At 41.3% G+C, this 17250-nt stretch overlaps 1 protein-coding gene across 1 annotated transcript in view; it reads right to left on the reverse strand.

The window, feature by feature from the left end:
- Positions 1-1964: 1964 nt before the first annotated feature.
- The window catches only part of LOC115577963 (NACHT, LRR and PYD domains-containing protein 3-like), a 29458-nt gene continuing 14172 nt past the window's right edge, over positions 1965-17250 (reverse strand). Inside the window, exons 10-11 of the mRNA XM_030410828.1 lie at positions 2767-2813; positions 1965-2637 (exon numbers count right to left, since the gene is read on the reverse strand). Coding sequence (XP_030266688.1) covers positions 2060-2637; positions 2767-2813 — 625 coding nt within the window. The 3' untranslated portion in view covers positions 1965-2059. The remainder of the gene's footprint in view (positions 2638-2766; positions 2814-17250) is intronic.

The following is a 17250-nucleotide window of genomic DNA, read 5'->3' on the forward strand; positions in this document are numbered from 1 at the left end:
CAGAGTAAAATAAGATATTTAGATGTTCTGTAGATACGGGTCGCTCCACACCGACTGACCCAGGACCTGCCAGCTCATGTCACACATTCTTTTTAAAGACATTTGTGTTGAAACTTTGCTTCAATTCATGACAACTTGGAACATCCAAATAGTTGTTTTGTCCTGAAATGATTGAGTTGAAAGAGTCAAAGTTGAAAACTCAACCACAAGTTCAAAAGTATTTGGAGTTCAGCTGCACGATCACATTCAGTTCATTGAAGTTTCTACATGAAGTGTTCTGGAGAAGCGGGAAAAGTTCTGGATTGTGGGTGAGTTGGCTGGTTGGAACGACCCATAATCACTACATGACTTATTGATTCACACACATATTGAAGCATTGAACAGATTTGGTGAGAACTTAAAGCGTTGAACAAAAGAAATGAAGAGAAAATGAATGATTGAATGTGAGTGTTAAACAAATGAGTCACATACAGATTGATGAGAGTCGTCAGGACAGAAGATCTCTGAGTCCCACTGATTCTGTGCTGCCACCTGCTTTCATTTCACCATCAATTCATGTCTCAGCAAACTGTTACACTCATTCTCTTTTGCTTTTAGGATTTATTTCTTCCTTCTCTCAAAGAAAACATGTTTCAGCTTTAAGAAGATTAAAAAAACCTCTTTTATCCTGAAAGGAGTCAGAATAATGAAATAAAAAGAGGAGTTGAAGTTGTGCTCGCTGTGCTGCAATCACACAGAATAATACTTGTTTCACATATTTTCTAAAATCAAGTCAAAGTTTTTGTTCTTCACTGGATTTCTGCTGCCAGGAAAGAAAGTTTAAAGGAGCAGTCTGTAGTTTAGTGGAAGAAACAACAAGGAGCAGACAAAGATCTTCATCAGCTGATCAACAAACTAAAGAAACAAACTCTCTTTGTTTTCATGACTGAAGAAACAAAGTGACCTTCAAGGACAACACACTTTATACTGTTTCACTGGGTTTATATGTGGCGGACCCTGCCACCTCTCTGGCTTCAAACAGTGTTCTGTTGGAAAAAAATGTCTTCTTACCTCATTAATATTGTAAATATTTGATGTTGTTATATTGAGCTACTTTATCAGAGGAGAAACATTTCAGTGATGCTGTGCGACATCTTTCAGTCTGATTATAAACTCGTCAGCTGATGGTTTCACAAACAAAGTCAGATTGAAACTAAAGGGAATCATTTGTACAAGTTTTGGACTCTTTGCTCTGAACATCAACGTTCAGAAGCATCAAACATGAGCTCAAATCTCTTCAGCACTTGTTTCAAAACTTCATGAGGACAGTTTAGTTTGTGATGTGTGAAAGTGTTTCAGTATTTCATCCGGCTCTCAGACTTCCAAACATCTTCAGCCAACCGGCTCAGACAGAGAAAGACTTTTCTCACAGCTGTTTAGTTTGACGGACCAGATTCAAATCCAACAAACGTCCTGAAAATACAGCCGGACTTCAACAGCCACAAAACACTGAGAGAAACACAATGATTGTCATTCAAATGTGTTTTCTTCTCATAGAATAATCAGACAGAAATGAAGAGATGTTGTGCAGTTTCTGACTCTGTCACTACGGACAGAATTACATGTGTTAACCAACACCATCAAACTTTTAGTTTCATCATTAGAAACACATGAAACAAGTCAGAGTGTTTCAGGTGGAGTGTCGAGTACATTTGATCAGATTTTACTGTCCATTTACAACTTTGTTCACAATGATTCTTTACAATTAAAGCTGCAGACGACTCAATGTTTTCTCTTTCTTACATTTCACTAATAGTTGTGGATTTTATTGGAACAAGAGCCAGAATTCAAAACAACACATGACAGAAAGTACAAGTCAACGCAATTTAATCCACAATTTAATGGAAGAAGAAGTTTCAAATGGAAATGAAGAATCTTTTCAATCACTTTGAATCATTTTGTACAAAGTTGACTGATGAATTTATTCCAAGAAGCTGAAAGATTGATGTGACTGTGATCCTGTACAGACTCAACTGTTCAGCACTGACAATGTTTCTGTGACAGGAGGAGACTCTGCACACTAAACACCACACAGACGCACTGAGGAACCAGACCTGGACCAGAAGAACCCAAATCCAGGATAAAGAGGTTCAGTGAATGTGGTGTTGAAGGTGTGGAGGTGGATCAGTGAGTCAGAGGAGACTCTGTAGAAGGACAGAGTGCCAGCAGGACAGTCCACATACACTGCTACTCTACCAGAGGAGGAGGAGGAGGAGGAGGAGGAGGAAGAGGAGGAGGAGGAGGAGGAGGAGGAGGAGATGTTTGTTTGTCTGTTATTGTGACAGACAGAGTAACGACCATCATCATCACACCACAGACTCCAGGACTGATCATTGAATCCAAACACACAGTCTTCACTGTCTCCTTTCCTGCTGATTCTTCTGTAACTCACTGATATATCAACTCTTCCTCTCCACTCGACCTCCCAGTAACAGCGACCAGTCAGACCAGTTCTACACAGCAGCTGACGACACTCAAACCTCTCTGGATGATCAGGATATGACTGATCCTCCTCCTCATATGTCATCTTCCTGTTGTTGTCAGACAGTTTGATGTATCTGCTGACTGTGTTTGTGTCGACTGTGAGCTCACAGGAATCTGATGGAGAGAAAAAGACACAACACAGCTGCAGTTATTAATGTGTCATCATCAGTGTGATGATGACATCACAGATGTGAATGAGTGATGTCACAGTGTTTTGATGAATGACAGTAAAAAGACACTCACACTTCCTCAGACCTGGTGTCAACCATCGGACTCCAGCAGGCTCCACCCTGAAAGGAGGAGGGGGGTCAGAGCAGCACATCCTCTTTCAGCATGCAAACATGGACATGACATGACTCTCATACACAGAAACACAATCTGTCCATCAGGCTGCTTCTCCCTGTTCTCCCTGAACCTCTTCACCTCTGCCACTCTCCTCACACACTGAGAGTGAGCCACAGGATGTTGGTGTGTGTGAAAGAGGACCACAACATCTGAGAACACACACAAACCTCTTGTTGGATTTATCACTTCATCTTTATTTTATTGGATGTTGTTGCTGTTTCCTGTGGGCCACCTTACGCTTGCTGTTTGATCCAATGTCATCTTGTGACCAGGTTTCTATATTAGAGGACTTTTGGATTTGGACGTCAGAACTTTTGAGGTCCGATTCCTGTTTGAAGCTTGGAGGGCTTTTCTGAATCTCAGCTGCACAGTCTGCTTTTTGTTCTTGCTGTGTTTCTGCTGCTTTGTTTTACTGTGCAAAGAAACAAATACAATTTATACCTAATAAATCAATCAGAAAACATTGGACGTTGGTTCCCGACCTCTGCCACAGAACCAAGTGACAGAGACTCCCAGACTGTTTCCCTCCAGAACCTCACAAGTGTCACTGAAGCTGTCATTACTGTGCAGAAAATAGCTAATGTTAGCTCACGTTAGCTAATGTTAGCTAGCATTAGCTATCGTTTGCACATGAATGGCAGATAGCTAACACTACCAAAAGTTAGCCAGGGTTAGATAGATAGATAGAATTACTTTAATGATCCCAGACTGGGAAATTATTTAATTATTTATTATTAATTATTATTTATTATTTATTTTAGTGAGCTAACATTAACTTGCGTTAGCTAGCAGTAACTAGACTTAGAATAGGATACAAGTTACCATTAGCGTCAGCTAGCAGTAGCAAACGTTAGCGGGGGTTAAAAAAGAAGAGAGACAAAGAAACAAGTCAACATGGTGACTACGTTGTGAGGAAGGACGCCCCATGACACCACAGCCAGCAGCTGTTCTGACTGATGGTATCCTCAGTATGCTGCTAACACACATGAGGCCACTATCAATGGTGGAGGATGAAGGAGTGCTATGTGCACTTTAGAAAACAAACTACATTTGACTTTTGCATTCTTCATGTAACAAACATTTTAGAGGTGTGAATCTTCAGCGGCCTCACGATTCCATTACGATTCAGCTGTCGACGATTCTCGATGCATCTCGGTGTTCGTCATCCTCAATGATCTATATCACTGCACACGGCTACTGTTCATCATTTACATTCCCCTTTTATTCTGAAAGTCCTTCCAATAATCACACTGCAGCAGGCTACAAAATAAAAGCTGTCATCAAACAAAAGCTGTCTCCATCTGCAGCGTCTTTCACGTTTGTCTACAATAATGTAGTTTTCACATGGCAGCTTTAAGATCCAACATTTACTGACTCTGCTGCACACACCTCTCTCAGAGTTGGACAGCAGCTCCTCAGATCTCGGCTGATTAGCTGCTGTAACAGTTATTATTGATGGCTGCAGACGTTAGCTTCAGGAGAAAATGACCAACGTGATCAGTGATTGTTGTGAGGCAGAAGTCTCGTCCAGTTGGAGCTTCACAGCAAGTTCCTAACATCTGACATGTGTCTCCAGATGTCTGTTTAAAGAAACACTGTGTTTTAATCCCTCTCAGATGATCTCTGCCTCCCTCCAACATCCTCCTACATCAGTAACATCAGTCAGAAGTCCTCCCACAGTTCAAAGCATGGGAGCAACGTCCTGATGAAACTTTATCGTCCAGCTGAGGACGAACAATCAACCATCAACATGAGCTGCAGACTCTTGATTCTGCTCTGTCTCTGCATCCTGATGCATCTTATAATGGAGACATTTCATAAACCTCTAATACATTGATGTTGTCTGTTCTCCAGAGGAGACACTACAGGAGCAACCTCACCTGCCTCTAACCACTGAGCCTGGATGTTCAGGTGAGTGCAAGCTGCTCACCTTGACTCCACCTCTGATTCCACACTTGGTGTGTCTCTGGTGTTTGTGTGTCTGATGAATGTAAAGAAGTTCAGCAATAACTTAACTGTCCTGTTTTATTCATCTAAGTTGGCTCAAGGATGTTAAAATATATCAGGTTCTGCTTTATGCTGCAGTCACACAATAACATTAAATTATATTTATTCTATATCTGTGTGTGTGTGTGTGTGTGTGTGTGTGTGTGTGTGTGGTCAGTTGTCTTGAACACAAGGTGAGAAAGTGTGCTTCATGTTCCCTCTACATGCAGCAAACTCTGGCTCTTCAGCTCCACCTGATGTTGCTGACTGACCTCATGAGGACAGAGTTGGTTCTGAGAGGTCTGTATCATGGACCGGCTGATTTCATTTGTCCTTTTTGTGTATTTATTATTGGACAGGTTTGTTCATTTGCACATCCTGTTATATTGTTTGGATTATCACTGTTTACTGGACATGGTCTGTGGTCTCTTCTCGTGGGGATGGGGCGCTATGAGGAAAGCTCTCCTAGAGCAGCAGATAGTCTGGGACCGCCCCGCGACTATCCGTGAGTGGGCGCCTGTTAAAAACATGTTGTATCTTGAAGTGTTGTCGGGGCGGTCTGCGGTCTGCAACATGTGTCTCAGAGGCTCTGTACACCTGCTATTATCACCTTATTGATTACTTTGTGATCAGATGACCAGTGGAAGCTCTCAGCTCGTCTGTTCACAGTAAAATGTGTCTGACAGAACACTTGGATCTCACTTCACCGCTGATGAGCAAATGCAACACGACATCATGTCAAGACTGGAGGGACAGAATTGTAACTGGTACATTTACCGACCAACACTTGCTAGATAACATTTAATCACATTTATTTATGTGTGAAACTGCTGCTCCACATAAACACACACATCATGAGTGATGCAGCAGCTGTCTGTGACTCTGACTCCTCCTCATCACTCTTTGTCTCAGAGGGCAGGATTTCATCATCTCAGGTAGGATAAAGATGGCCGCAAAGCGAGAGAGCTTCCGGTTGAACCAGAGCAATTAGAAAAATTCCCCCAAACAAACCAAGTAAATCATTCTGCAACAAGCGTAGAGAAAGGGGATAAGAGCCGTATCACCACTCTGAGCAGTAAACATTGTCCGCAGACAGGTTGGTGAGAAAGACGGGGCGCAGCAACAATTAGCGGCTAACACGGTGCAGTGCGTTGAAATGGCGGACATGGAACTGATTCTGCGAGAACTAAGACGCTTTCGCCAAGAAAATAAAAGAACAATTAGAGACGATAGAAGAAGAAACTGTAACGGCGAATGGAGAAAGCAGAAGAGAGGATCCAAAACACAGAAGAAGTCTTTACGGCTAAAGCTGCACACCAAGCTGGAGGACAAGTTGCTGGATCTGGAAAGTCGCTCGGGACAAGAGAACATAAGGATCTATGGGGTGCCGGAGGGATCCGAGAAGGAATCAACAACCATGGTCTCATTTGTGGAAAATTTACTCTGCGAGGGTCTCAAGCTAACTGAGGACATGGCCGACCTGCAGATTGAAAGAGCCCACCGTTCAGTGGGACTGCAGTCGCCGGTGGATTATAATTACGTTTTCAAGTTTTAAAACAAAAGAGACATTACTCCGCAGGGCATGGCAGAGGAAGACATTTACCTGGCAAGAAAACCACATAAACCTGGACCACGACTATCCACCTCTTATCCTCAGAAAACAAAGAGAATACACAGAGATCCACAAAGTGCTGAAGGAAAATAAAGTTCAGTTTCAGACCATCTTCCCTGCCAGGCTGTGCGTGAGACACGACGATGGAACCAAAACCTCTGACCTCTCGCTAAACTGAATAAATCAGGATTTAACCATGTTTACTTTTCTTCCCATGGGTCGGGGAGGCAGAGAGGAGTGGCGACTCTGATATTCAGTGCTGTAAATTACTAACATGTATCAGAACATAAGGACAAGGAAGGCAGATTTGTTGTGGTTACAGGCAGAATAGAAGGTACTGTGATAAGTCTGTTCCTCTGGGGAGCGACTGGTGCCTCTTTAAACATATAGTTGATTTAATGACAACAAAAAGTCAAGGGAGACGGAGATTTTAAAAACATTGGCAGAAGATTAAATGCTTGGATGCGTGAAGTTGGGATTGTGGACGTGTGGGGAGATAAACCCGTCAAGCTGAGAATACTCACATCACTCGTCCGCTCACAATGTCTACTCGCGCATTGATTACTTTTTTATGCTTAAAGGAGATCTTTTTAGGGTGGATGTGATGGCCACACAGCCAGGACACAGTGGTAACCCTCTGCACCCACACTATCACACTATTTGTTTCTATAACTAAGTTAGCTGTATTTTGTTTATGCACATTATATATTCAATTAAGTTGGTTTATATTAGTTTAACATTAAGTATTGAAATAAATCACACACAGGTTTTTGGTTTCATACAACCAGGGGCGCAGATGGGATTTTTGAACTGGGGGGGACCGAGCTGTCAGCAAATGATTTTAACTCAATAAGTTATCTATCTATCTATCTATCTATCTATCTATCTATCTATATATATATATATATATATGTGATGTTGATAGGTTTTCAATGTAATGAGTCCCCGGGACCCACAAGTGGTGAGTTGAGTGGGTCCCTGGGAAATTCAATGGGTCCCGACTCCCCAGTTAAAGAAATGTATTTCTTTCTTATATTATTCTATTTCTTAAATGTTATTGAGTGTTAAACTCCTTTGATGGTGGTATGATATGGTTATAATAAACGGATATATTCATGTATGTTCAAAATATATCTGAAATTAAACAAATAAAATTCCAAATCTGAAAAGTTTATTGCAAAACAACTGTCACAGTGGCATGACACATGACAATCAAATCAAACAGCATTTTTGTAGCAACATAAATAGCACCAAAATAAATTACTAAAATTCAAATAATCTGCTGACCTGCAATAGGTTTTATCTTTTTCTTTGGTGGCATTTTTGCGTTCTCCTTTTCCTGCTTACTCGAGAAAAAACGGGATCTCATTGGAAGCGCGATGTATGCACAGACGCCGTTTGGGCATAACAAAATGGCGGCTGCCATTGAATGTAGTTTTCATCACCACCACCGGATTATGTTTTATTTATTTCTTTACAGCACGTCCCCTAAACATTAAAACATAATCGACACGAATGAGCACAGCATCGAGCAGAGGAAACGTGGGTTTATTTACTATGAAGTTCGTATTTTTAATTGTTGAAATCAGAGGTGTAGTAAGCTTTTCAAAAGTGCGGGGGATGGATGTGGTGGTGGTGTTTTTTGAATATTAAATCTGTGTCTATAATAACCACACCCTGACATGTAAATGTGACATCTGTCTTGATTCGTTTATTTATAATATAATATAATATTTCTAATAGAAACTACTGCAACTGTACTTTTTTTTTTACCATTAAATGTTATTTTATACATCATCATATTTTATCATGTTCTGTCATGGACTATGTCACTTCACTGCTAACAGAAAAGAGAGCTGCTCACTGCCAGTTGCAGCTTCTTATCTTGATCTGCAGTCTCTGTTAATTTTTTGTCATGATTGTTATTATTAGTACTTAGATTATCAAAAATAACAGTAACATGTCAGGATGTGGTTATTATAGACAGATACATATTTAACTGTCAAATGTCATCACAGTAACAGCGTTACATACATTAGCAGCTGTAAACACATAAACACATTATAAAACACATCATGTGGTTTGGTGTCGACCTGTATACTGAACGTATCAGGAGTAATCAACGTTTATAATCATCAGAGAACGTTACAGACATTGTTTTTGGTTGTTCTCTGTTTCCAGAGAATTCACAGAGAAGCTGGAGTAGTTTGTGACATTCTCATCCTGGATTTTTGTGAGGAGGGAATTAAACGCCTGTCCCAAATAAACGCCTGGTCTGTTAAGTGGTTGAAACAAATAAACGCCCGGCTGTTATTTGGTATTTAACGGTAGTTCCCGCCTCATCAGCACGAGCTGAACAATAAATCTAACATAGCAAGAGAGGCGGGACTTAGGGCAGAACAGACAATCATCAGCCGGTCAGTCCCAAAGCCTGTGTCATGTTTGAAGCAGCAACAGGACAGGGAGGGGGAGAGGAGGCAGCTGCAGCGAGTGCAGACTTGGAGCAGCCGGAGAAACGAAGCGACTGTAGTGAGGCGTTTGAACGAAACTGCGGAAAAACTGCAGAAAAAGTGTGGGTTTTGAACCCTCTCACCGGGAAAAATGTGGGTGTTAAAACACCTACATCCACCACGGATGCGACACCCCTGAGTGGGGGGGGACGGATCGGGGTCACTATAAATCTGGGGGGGTCATATCCCCCCCGTCCCTAGTGCCATCTGCGTGCATGCATACAACACACTTTATTATTTGACAGTACATTAGTTTTCTATTTGAGCACGCACATTTAGTTAGCTTTTGTACAGTCTTTGTTTCAGTATTGTTTTCTCTTTTTTGCATGATTTATTCATGGGATTTTGAGCATATCACCTGTATAATAAACCTCATACATGAAGTGTGATTAATACAAAGATTCAGTCTGTGAACACTGCACTAAGAAAGAGACAGTTTACCCCACCCACTTCCTCCCCTTACATTTTTGTTCTGAGAAACGAAGGGAGTATTTAATTTTTTCCAATCTCATAAAGTGAAGAGCGTCCCTTATCCATTGAGAGTGAGAGGGGGGGCAGGGGCTCTTCCATCGCAACAGAATGGCACATCTTGCTAGAAGGGTGAGAAAGGCAACAAGCTCAATAAAATAGCACAGCAGTGAGACGCCAATGGGTTGAACACCAAACAGGGCAAGTAATGGTGAGGGTTGGATGTTGGCAGATGTGATGGCTGACAGGGAGTCAAAAACGCACGTCCAGAAGGGAGCAAGGGTGGGGCAAAGAATTGTTCCATGAAGAGCTGGATGATTTTAAATGATTTAGATGGAACACAAGGCCTGTGAGATGAGCGATCAAGGGAGGGATCAAGACAGCAGTTGAAGTCACCACCAAGGATGAGCTGGTGAGAATTTAGGTCAGAGGGAGAGAGACAAAAAATTCTTTAAAAAGTTCTCATTATCCCAATTTGGGCCATACACATTTGCCAACACCAGATTATTACCTCCAATTTTACCTGTAATAATTATAAAACGTCCATTAGGGTCTGAGATGACAGTGGACACTGAGAAAGGGACAGATTTGTGAATAAGAATTGTCGCCCCACGAGCCTTACTTGAGAATGAGGAGTGGAATAGTTGGCCCACCCAACCTCTGCGAAGTTTAACGTGATCTAATGGCTTCAGGTGAGTCTCTTGTAAAAAGGCTATTTTAGTGTTGAAGGATTTAAGATGGTTAAACACTTTGTTGCGCTGAACAGGAGAGTTCAGGCCTTAAACATTCCAACTAGTGAACCTCACAGCACCACTAGGTGCAGGTAGTGAGACTGTGCTAGCCATTATACAATGGGACTGACGGTGTGAGTGGAAATGTCACCTCTATGAACGCCCCTGCCCACCCCCCACTGTTACTCAGCATCATGACTGATAATATAAAAATACACTGACAAAACGCAAAATAAAGCAAAACTTAAAAACAGTGACAAAAACACATCACCTTCCCCCAACACAACCCACCCCCCCACCCTAAACCCTGTTGTTGCTGCAAGAAACAGCAGCAGCATGAAACTCATCGATTCACTGATCAGCATAACCTGATAAATCCTCAAATCTATCGCACTGATCTCACAACTCGATACATTTCAAGAAAAACATTGCATTTTAAAAAACTTCAAGAGGAACACCAACTTAAGTGCAAAAGGCATTTTCAGATATTATTTTGAACGCACGGTCTGCTATACCTGTTGAAAATATTATTAAACAGTGGAACATGAACGTCTTAACAAAAGGCTACTGTAGAAAGCCCATTAACAATATAGAGATCACGTTTGGAAAGGTGTCTGCAGTGCAAACAACTCCTGACAGCTAGCATAACATTTAGCTGCACCCAGCACAAGCGCTAGCGCACATTATGAGAAAACAACACTCAACTGGAAGAGCACACTTCGCCTTCGGGCACACATCAAGTGCATTAATGATACTGGCTTACGCGTCTTTGTTCAAGTCCTGGACAAACTTGTCAGCCTCCGAAGCAGCCTGGATCCACGTCCTCTCGCCGTTGGGGAGGGTGATACGGAGCTTGGATGGATACAGCAGAGCGCTTGTACAGTTCCGCCATGGCGTTTTTATACTCTGCTCGCCGCTTCAGCTAGTCAGGACTGTAATCGTCGTAGAGTCGGATCTTGTGCTCCTTGTAGAACAGGTCACTCCATCTGCGAGCCTCACGGATGAGCAGGTCCTTTACTTGGAAGCGGTGGAGTCGTATGATGACAGGTCGTGGCTTGTCTCCTGTAGCAGGCTTGGGTGCGAGGCTCCGATGGGCACAGTCGAGCTCGGGGGGTAAAGAGAGGACCTCCGTGCCAAAGACATCCACAAGTAGTTGTGGAAAAAACGCGGTTGGTCTTGAGCCTTCAAGCGACTCAGGCAGGCCAATGATCCTGATGTTTTGGCGCCTACTGCGACCCTCCAGGTCAGCTAGCTTAGCTTCCAGTGACTCGCTGTCGTGTTGGAGAGTGGAACATGCTGTCTCTAGTTGTTGGAGACGAAGGTCCACCTCATTAGCATTTTCTTCCAAAGAGCTGATCCACTGCCCAACAGTTGAGTGTAAGCCGTCCAGCGTGGTTGTCAGGGCCTCAAAAGATGACTTAAAATCCGCAGACAGTGCTTTTCTATGCTCTTCCAATAGAGCGCTTAGCTCTGGCATGGTGATGCTAGCAGACGACGAAGAAGATCCGTCTTTATCTTGCTTGCCCTTTGTTTTAGACATAACTGCATGTAAAAAATAGTCAGCAATAACACTTAGCCTATTGCACACAAAACAAAACAAAATGAAAGGAGAGGTTTAAAAGGTAAAGTAAAAGTTCAGTCATGGGAGCGAGCTGCGGCACGTCTACTACGCACTCCTCATACCTCATATGTCTTCTAATTTCTTTTTTCTTGTTTGAGTTACCGGTGCTGTTGGTGATGCTGCTGGGATCCTCCAGGCAAAAGGATCCGCCCCCACAAGCTCGGCCATTTTAAAGCAGGCATTGCTAGGGCCGGTGCACCATGGGGGGGAGACTTAATGCTTTAGCTATGTTTATTAATTTCCTTAGACAATTAGTAATTTCATTTAGCTTGGTTAGGTATAGATTGTTTATTCTAAGGAGTTAATTTTCCTGATCTGCTTTGTTTGTAAGTTTGTCTGTTGTCTTATGTGTTCAGTGTTTAGGTTAACCCCTCTTGTGTTAATATGGGCTGATCACCCAATATATAAGTTCTCCTCTTATGTTCATTAGGAGGTCTGTTTAAGTCTGTTTTGTCTTCTGTTAGTTTGTTCAGTTGACTTTTGTACTGGTTTGTTAATTTGACCTCTTCTATGGGCCCCGCCCTTTATTATTTTCATTGGATAAATTTTGTTACCTTGTGCTTTGGGTAAATAAAACCCCCTTTTTTTGAAGTTACTACCTGTTGTCCTCATTGCCGACTTAAAGGAGTCATCACCCGGAAATCGCAATTTCTCTTGTTAAAACATGCATATTGGTGTTGGACCTCAGTTGAAACTTGCCTGAAAAGCTGAAGTTTGAAAGTGGCTCAGTTTTTTCGCTTTTGCTCTTTTTCCAAACAGGAATAGCGCACAGTAGTGCGCGTTCCTAAAGCACGAGATTTTGACTCTGCTCCTGTGGTGACGTTACCACAGGAGGCTACTCGCATAAGCATCGGCTCACAGCCGTCCTCAGCCAGACTTTCTGAGTGAGCACGCCGAATCTGCTTATTTCTCTGTCATTTTCACGCCATACATCGTGACCGCCAGCATTAAAACTCAGGTCTTACATGTAAAACACGAGTGTGAAAAGTAAGAAGGAAAAAAAAAAAGAATTTACCATTCAGAGACTTCCTGCTGTAAACATGTCTCTTCCACCGTCTCTGCCTCTTCACTCTCCCGTTCGGGTTCCGACTTCGGCTCGTACATAAATGCCTGAATTCCGTAAAGTTCGTCATTTAGTGTGTGCGCCATGACAGGGGGCTGTTTATGTTTTGGAGTCTGTGTGCATGCAGGCTAGCCCCCGATTCTGGCTCTGTCCTTCCTGCGGCCAATCAATGCGCGCTTCATTACATATTAATACAATGCACATCCGGACCAGTCAAAACCTCACGCGTAATCTCACGTAAAAAGTCGCGGTATAAAAAAGTGTCAGAACAAGCTCTCTGTTTGATTTTTTTTTTTAATTTCATAATAAGATTATAATTCTAAATACTCAAAAAACCTCAAAGCAACAATACTATGAGAAGTGGGAAATTAAAAAAAAAACTTCTTTAAACAGTTATAAATAAATACTTTTAATGTTTTTGACTTATATGTAGTCCCCTTTGTAATTAATGGTAAAGCAAGCGTATCCGTCCATGTTCAAAGATGTTCTGTTAATCTTGATGCCTCTCTCTGTCTATCACTAATGATCTTGTGTGGCCTGCCCTCTTCCAGGTCATCATGGTGGACAGGAGGTCGTGTGGCTCGGGCACCACTTGGTGATGCCTCGTCCTGCTCAGTCGTCTCCTGGATCCACTCACTCTACATATAACTTGTATCAGACTTTCGGTTGATGTAACTTGTAAACTGTGATTTGTTGCTCTTTTCTGTACATGCGAAATCTACGACATGTCTGTCCATCCTGGAAGAGGGATCCCTCCTCTGTGGCTCTTCCTGAGGTTTCTTCCATCATTTTATTTACCCCCCTGTTAAAAGTTTTTTTTTTTCCATCAACATGTGAAGTTTTTCCTCACTCGAATCAAGGGTCTAAGGACAGAGATTGTTGTTCACTGTACAGATTGTAAAGCCCATTGAGGCAATGTAATTGTGATTTTGGGCTATATAAATAAAATTGATCTGATTTGATTTGAAAGATATTTGAAGGTAAACTGATTCACAGTTTACCTCTCTGTTGATATTCATTTGTAGAGCCAAGATCATTTTATTTGTTGAACACTCCTGGATGTAACTTTTCCCTGTAGCCGTGACATTTGGTATTTCTATGTAAGTTGACCAGAAAATAACAAGATGTGGCAATTGTCTTGCTGCCTATTCTATGTGACATCAAATTCATTTATGTGTCACAGAAATCTTTTGAATTTGAGGTTCAGTATTTTCTTTTTTTTTTTTTAATCAGATTTTATTTTATTTTGAATTTACATATCAACAATGCATATAGCATACAACATTAAGTAGCGGTCTGAGCTGGGGGGAGAAAATAAATAAGCAAAATAGCAATAAAGTGGAAGATGAAAAGAACGGAATAGAACAAGATTTAATTAAAAAAAAAAAAAAAAAAAAATTAAAAAATATAAATAAAATAAAAACAACACACACACCCAACAAAACAAGAGATATCCTTGTACCTACTAAGGAATATTTCTCATCACCGGTCTGCTCAGTTTGGCACCTTCTAAGCCACTGTTTCCCATCTGGATAATTTCCCTTAGATCCTTAGGCAGGTAATCCATTAGAGGCCGCCATATGTCCATAAAAGTGTCATCACTTCCTTTTAATTTGGCACTTAATCTTTCCATAGGAAAAACTCTAAAAATTTCCTTGTACCACTGAGTTACAGAAGGAGGTTTCTCACTAATCCAATTAAATAATATACATTTTCTGGCCAAAAGTAAGAGTTTATTGAGTAATTTTGACCTTTTGACATCCATAACTCTGTTCAAAGGTGGCAGCCCCAATAGAAACTGACCTGGATCTTTACATATGAGTTTTTTAAATATTGCTGTCATTTCCTTAGATACACATGACCAGAACTTTGATATTTTCGGACAGCTCCATAAGCAGTGTATATATGTCCCACTTGTTAGCTTACATTTAAGGCACAATGGTGATCTATTAGGGTCAATTTTGTTCATAACAGAAGGTGTCCTGTGCTGTCTATGAAGTATTCTATATTGTATTTCTTTACATTTATTGCTGAGAAACAGGGAGTGAGTAGTCCGAATACATCCCTTCCAAGCATCCTCATCATATACATTTTGCAGGTCCTCCTCCCATCGCTTCATAAGCCCATCAACACTGTGTTGGTTACAACTCTGAAGACTATTATAAAAGTATGTGATAAGACCTTTATTCAATGTGAAATTAATTATGAACTTCTCAATTGGTCCCTTCAGTGTTTCAGTTTGAGTTGACTTGAAATTTGTAGTAATAAAGTGACGGGCTTGGAGATAGGCAAAAAAGTCTTTTTGTGGAAGCCCAAATCGGTTTTGCACTTGTGAAAAGGACATAAGAACATTATTGTCATCAAACAAATCTCCAACCACTCTCACTCCCTTCTCCCACCAAGAGCAGAATACAACATTATCAACACCAGGTAGGAAGTCCCTGTTACCCCTAAGTGGAGTCAAATAGGAAAAGGCACCCTTTCTGCCTGCAAACCTGTGCATGTCATGCCAGATCTTAATAGAGCTTTGAAGGATTGGATTGTCCCTTACCCCGGGAGGGGCAGTTTTTTTACTCGTGAGTTCCCCTAGTAATCTAAATGGGACACAAGCCCATGATTCGAATGGGTCCTCTATTCCCTTTAAGTAGCAGTGAACCCATTCATATATGAATCTGCCATGACAGGCCCAATTGTATAATATAATATTAGGGAATGCTAGACCTCCGCTGTCTTTTGGAAGCTGTAGAGTTTTCATACTTAACCTAGGTTTTTTCTTTTGCCAAATGAACTTTGAGAAGTCCCTTTCAACCTCTCTTGCTACCTTTTTAGAAATAAACAGAGGCAACATCTGCATTGGATAAAGCAGCCGAGGTAAAACATTCATTTTTAACAAGTTAATTCTGCCCATCCAAGATATTGGCAAATCCATCCACCTGTTAAGATCGCTCTTGATATCTTTATGTACAGTGTTGAAGTTTTTTCTCAATAAATTCTTAATATTCTGGGATACAGAAATACCTAAGTATGAGAATCCAGAGGTAGACCAAAAGAATGGAAAGTTTGGTATGTTTGGAACATCCTGCCCATATCCAATTGGCATGGCCATTGACTTACTAAAATTAATCTTATATCCAGAGAAGGATCCAAAGGTCTGGATAACTGACATTAGAGCTGGTATTGACTTGTCAGGGCTGGTGAGAAAAAGAAGAACATCATCTGCATATAATGCAATCTTGTATGTTGACGATTTAATCTGGAAACCCGCTATGCTTTTATGACTTCTAATAGCCTCTGCCAGTGGTTCAATGGCCAAAGCAAAAATAAGCGGGGACAAAGGGTCCCCTTGCCGAGTGGACCTCCCTAACTTAAACTCTGATGATTTTATACCATTTACAAGTACACTCGCTTTGGGTGAAAAATATATCAGCCTAGCGAGTTTAATAAAATCCTCCCCCAGTCCAAATTTTTCCATAACGGTGAATAGATAGGGCCATTCCACGCGATCAAATGCCTTTTCGGCGTCGAGTGAGATAACAAGCCCTTGTGCCTGATTAGTATTTGCATATTGAATGATGTTAAGTAATTTTCTCATATTGGTATAAGAGTTCCTGTTTTTAATAAAGCCTGTTTGGTCAGATCTTATTAAGAGTGGCAAGTAGTTCTCAAGTCTTTTTGCCAATATTTTCGAAAATAATTTACTGTCCACATTCATCAGGCTAATAGGCCGGTATGAGCTACACTCGTCAGGGGGTTTGCTCTTCTTAAGGATTAAAGATATATTGGCGGCATACAATGAGCCTGGTAGGGAACCCGTCTCTATTGAATGAAGGTACATCCTTAGCAGAGGTCCATCTATGGAGTTTAATAATTTTTTATAAAACTCTGAACCGTAGCCATCCGGTCCAGGAGCTTTTCCGTTCTGCAGAGAACTGATTGCATTTTTTATCTCTTCACTGGTTATTGGTCTTCCAAGAACAAATTTGTCTGCTTCTGACAAGGAGGGGAGATTGAGTTTTTCCAGAAAACTCTGTATACAATGTGAAGATGTAGTGGATTCTGAGGTGTAAAGTTTTTCATAAAAACTCTTCATTATCTCCACCATTGTTTTGGTCTCAAAATGTTTTTTCCCAGTTTTGTCCTTTAAGGAGGAGATAGCCCTAACGTCCCGCCTACAGCTGCTAAGCGTGCAAGTAGTCGCCCTGGTTTGTCACCCATTTCAAACAGTCTGTGTTTTGCATAAAAGATACTTGCTTCTGCCTTTTGTGTCAGGAGTTGGTTAAGAGCTGACCGCGTGGCTTCAACTTTTTTGAGTAAGGTTGCACAGTAGTTATCCTTTAGTTGTTTATCAAGATCAGCCAATTTTCTCTCTAGGTTCAGTTGCTCTCTCAAGG

The sequence above is a fragment of the Sparus aurata genome, unplaced genomic scaffold (assembly GCF_900880675.1).
Source record: "Sparus aurata unplaced genomic scaffold, fSpaAur1.1, whole genome shotgun sequence".
Lineage (NCBI taxonomy): Eukaryota > Metazoa > Chordata > Actinopteri > Spariformes > Sparidae > Sparus > Sparus aurata.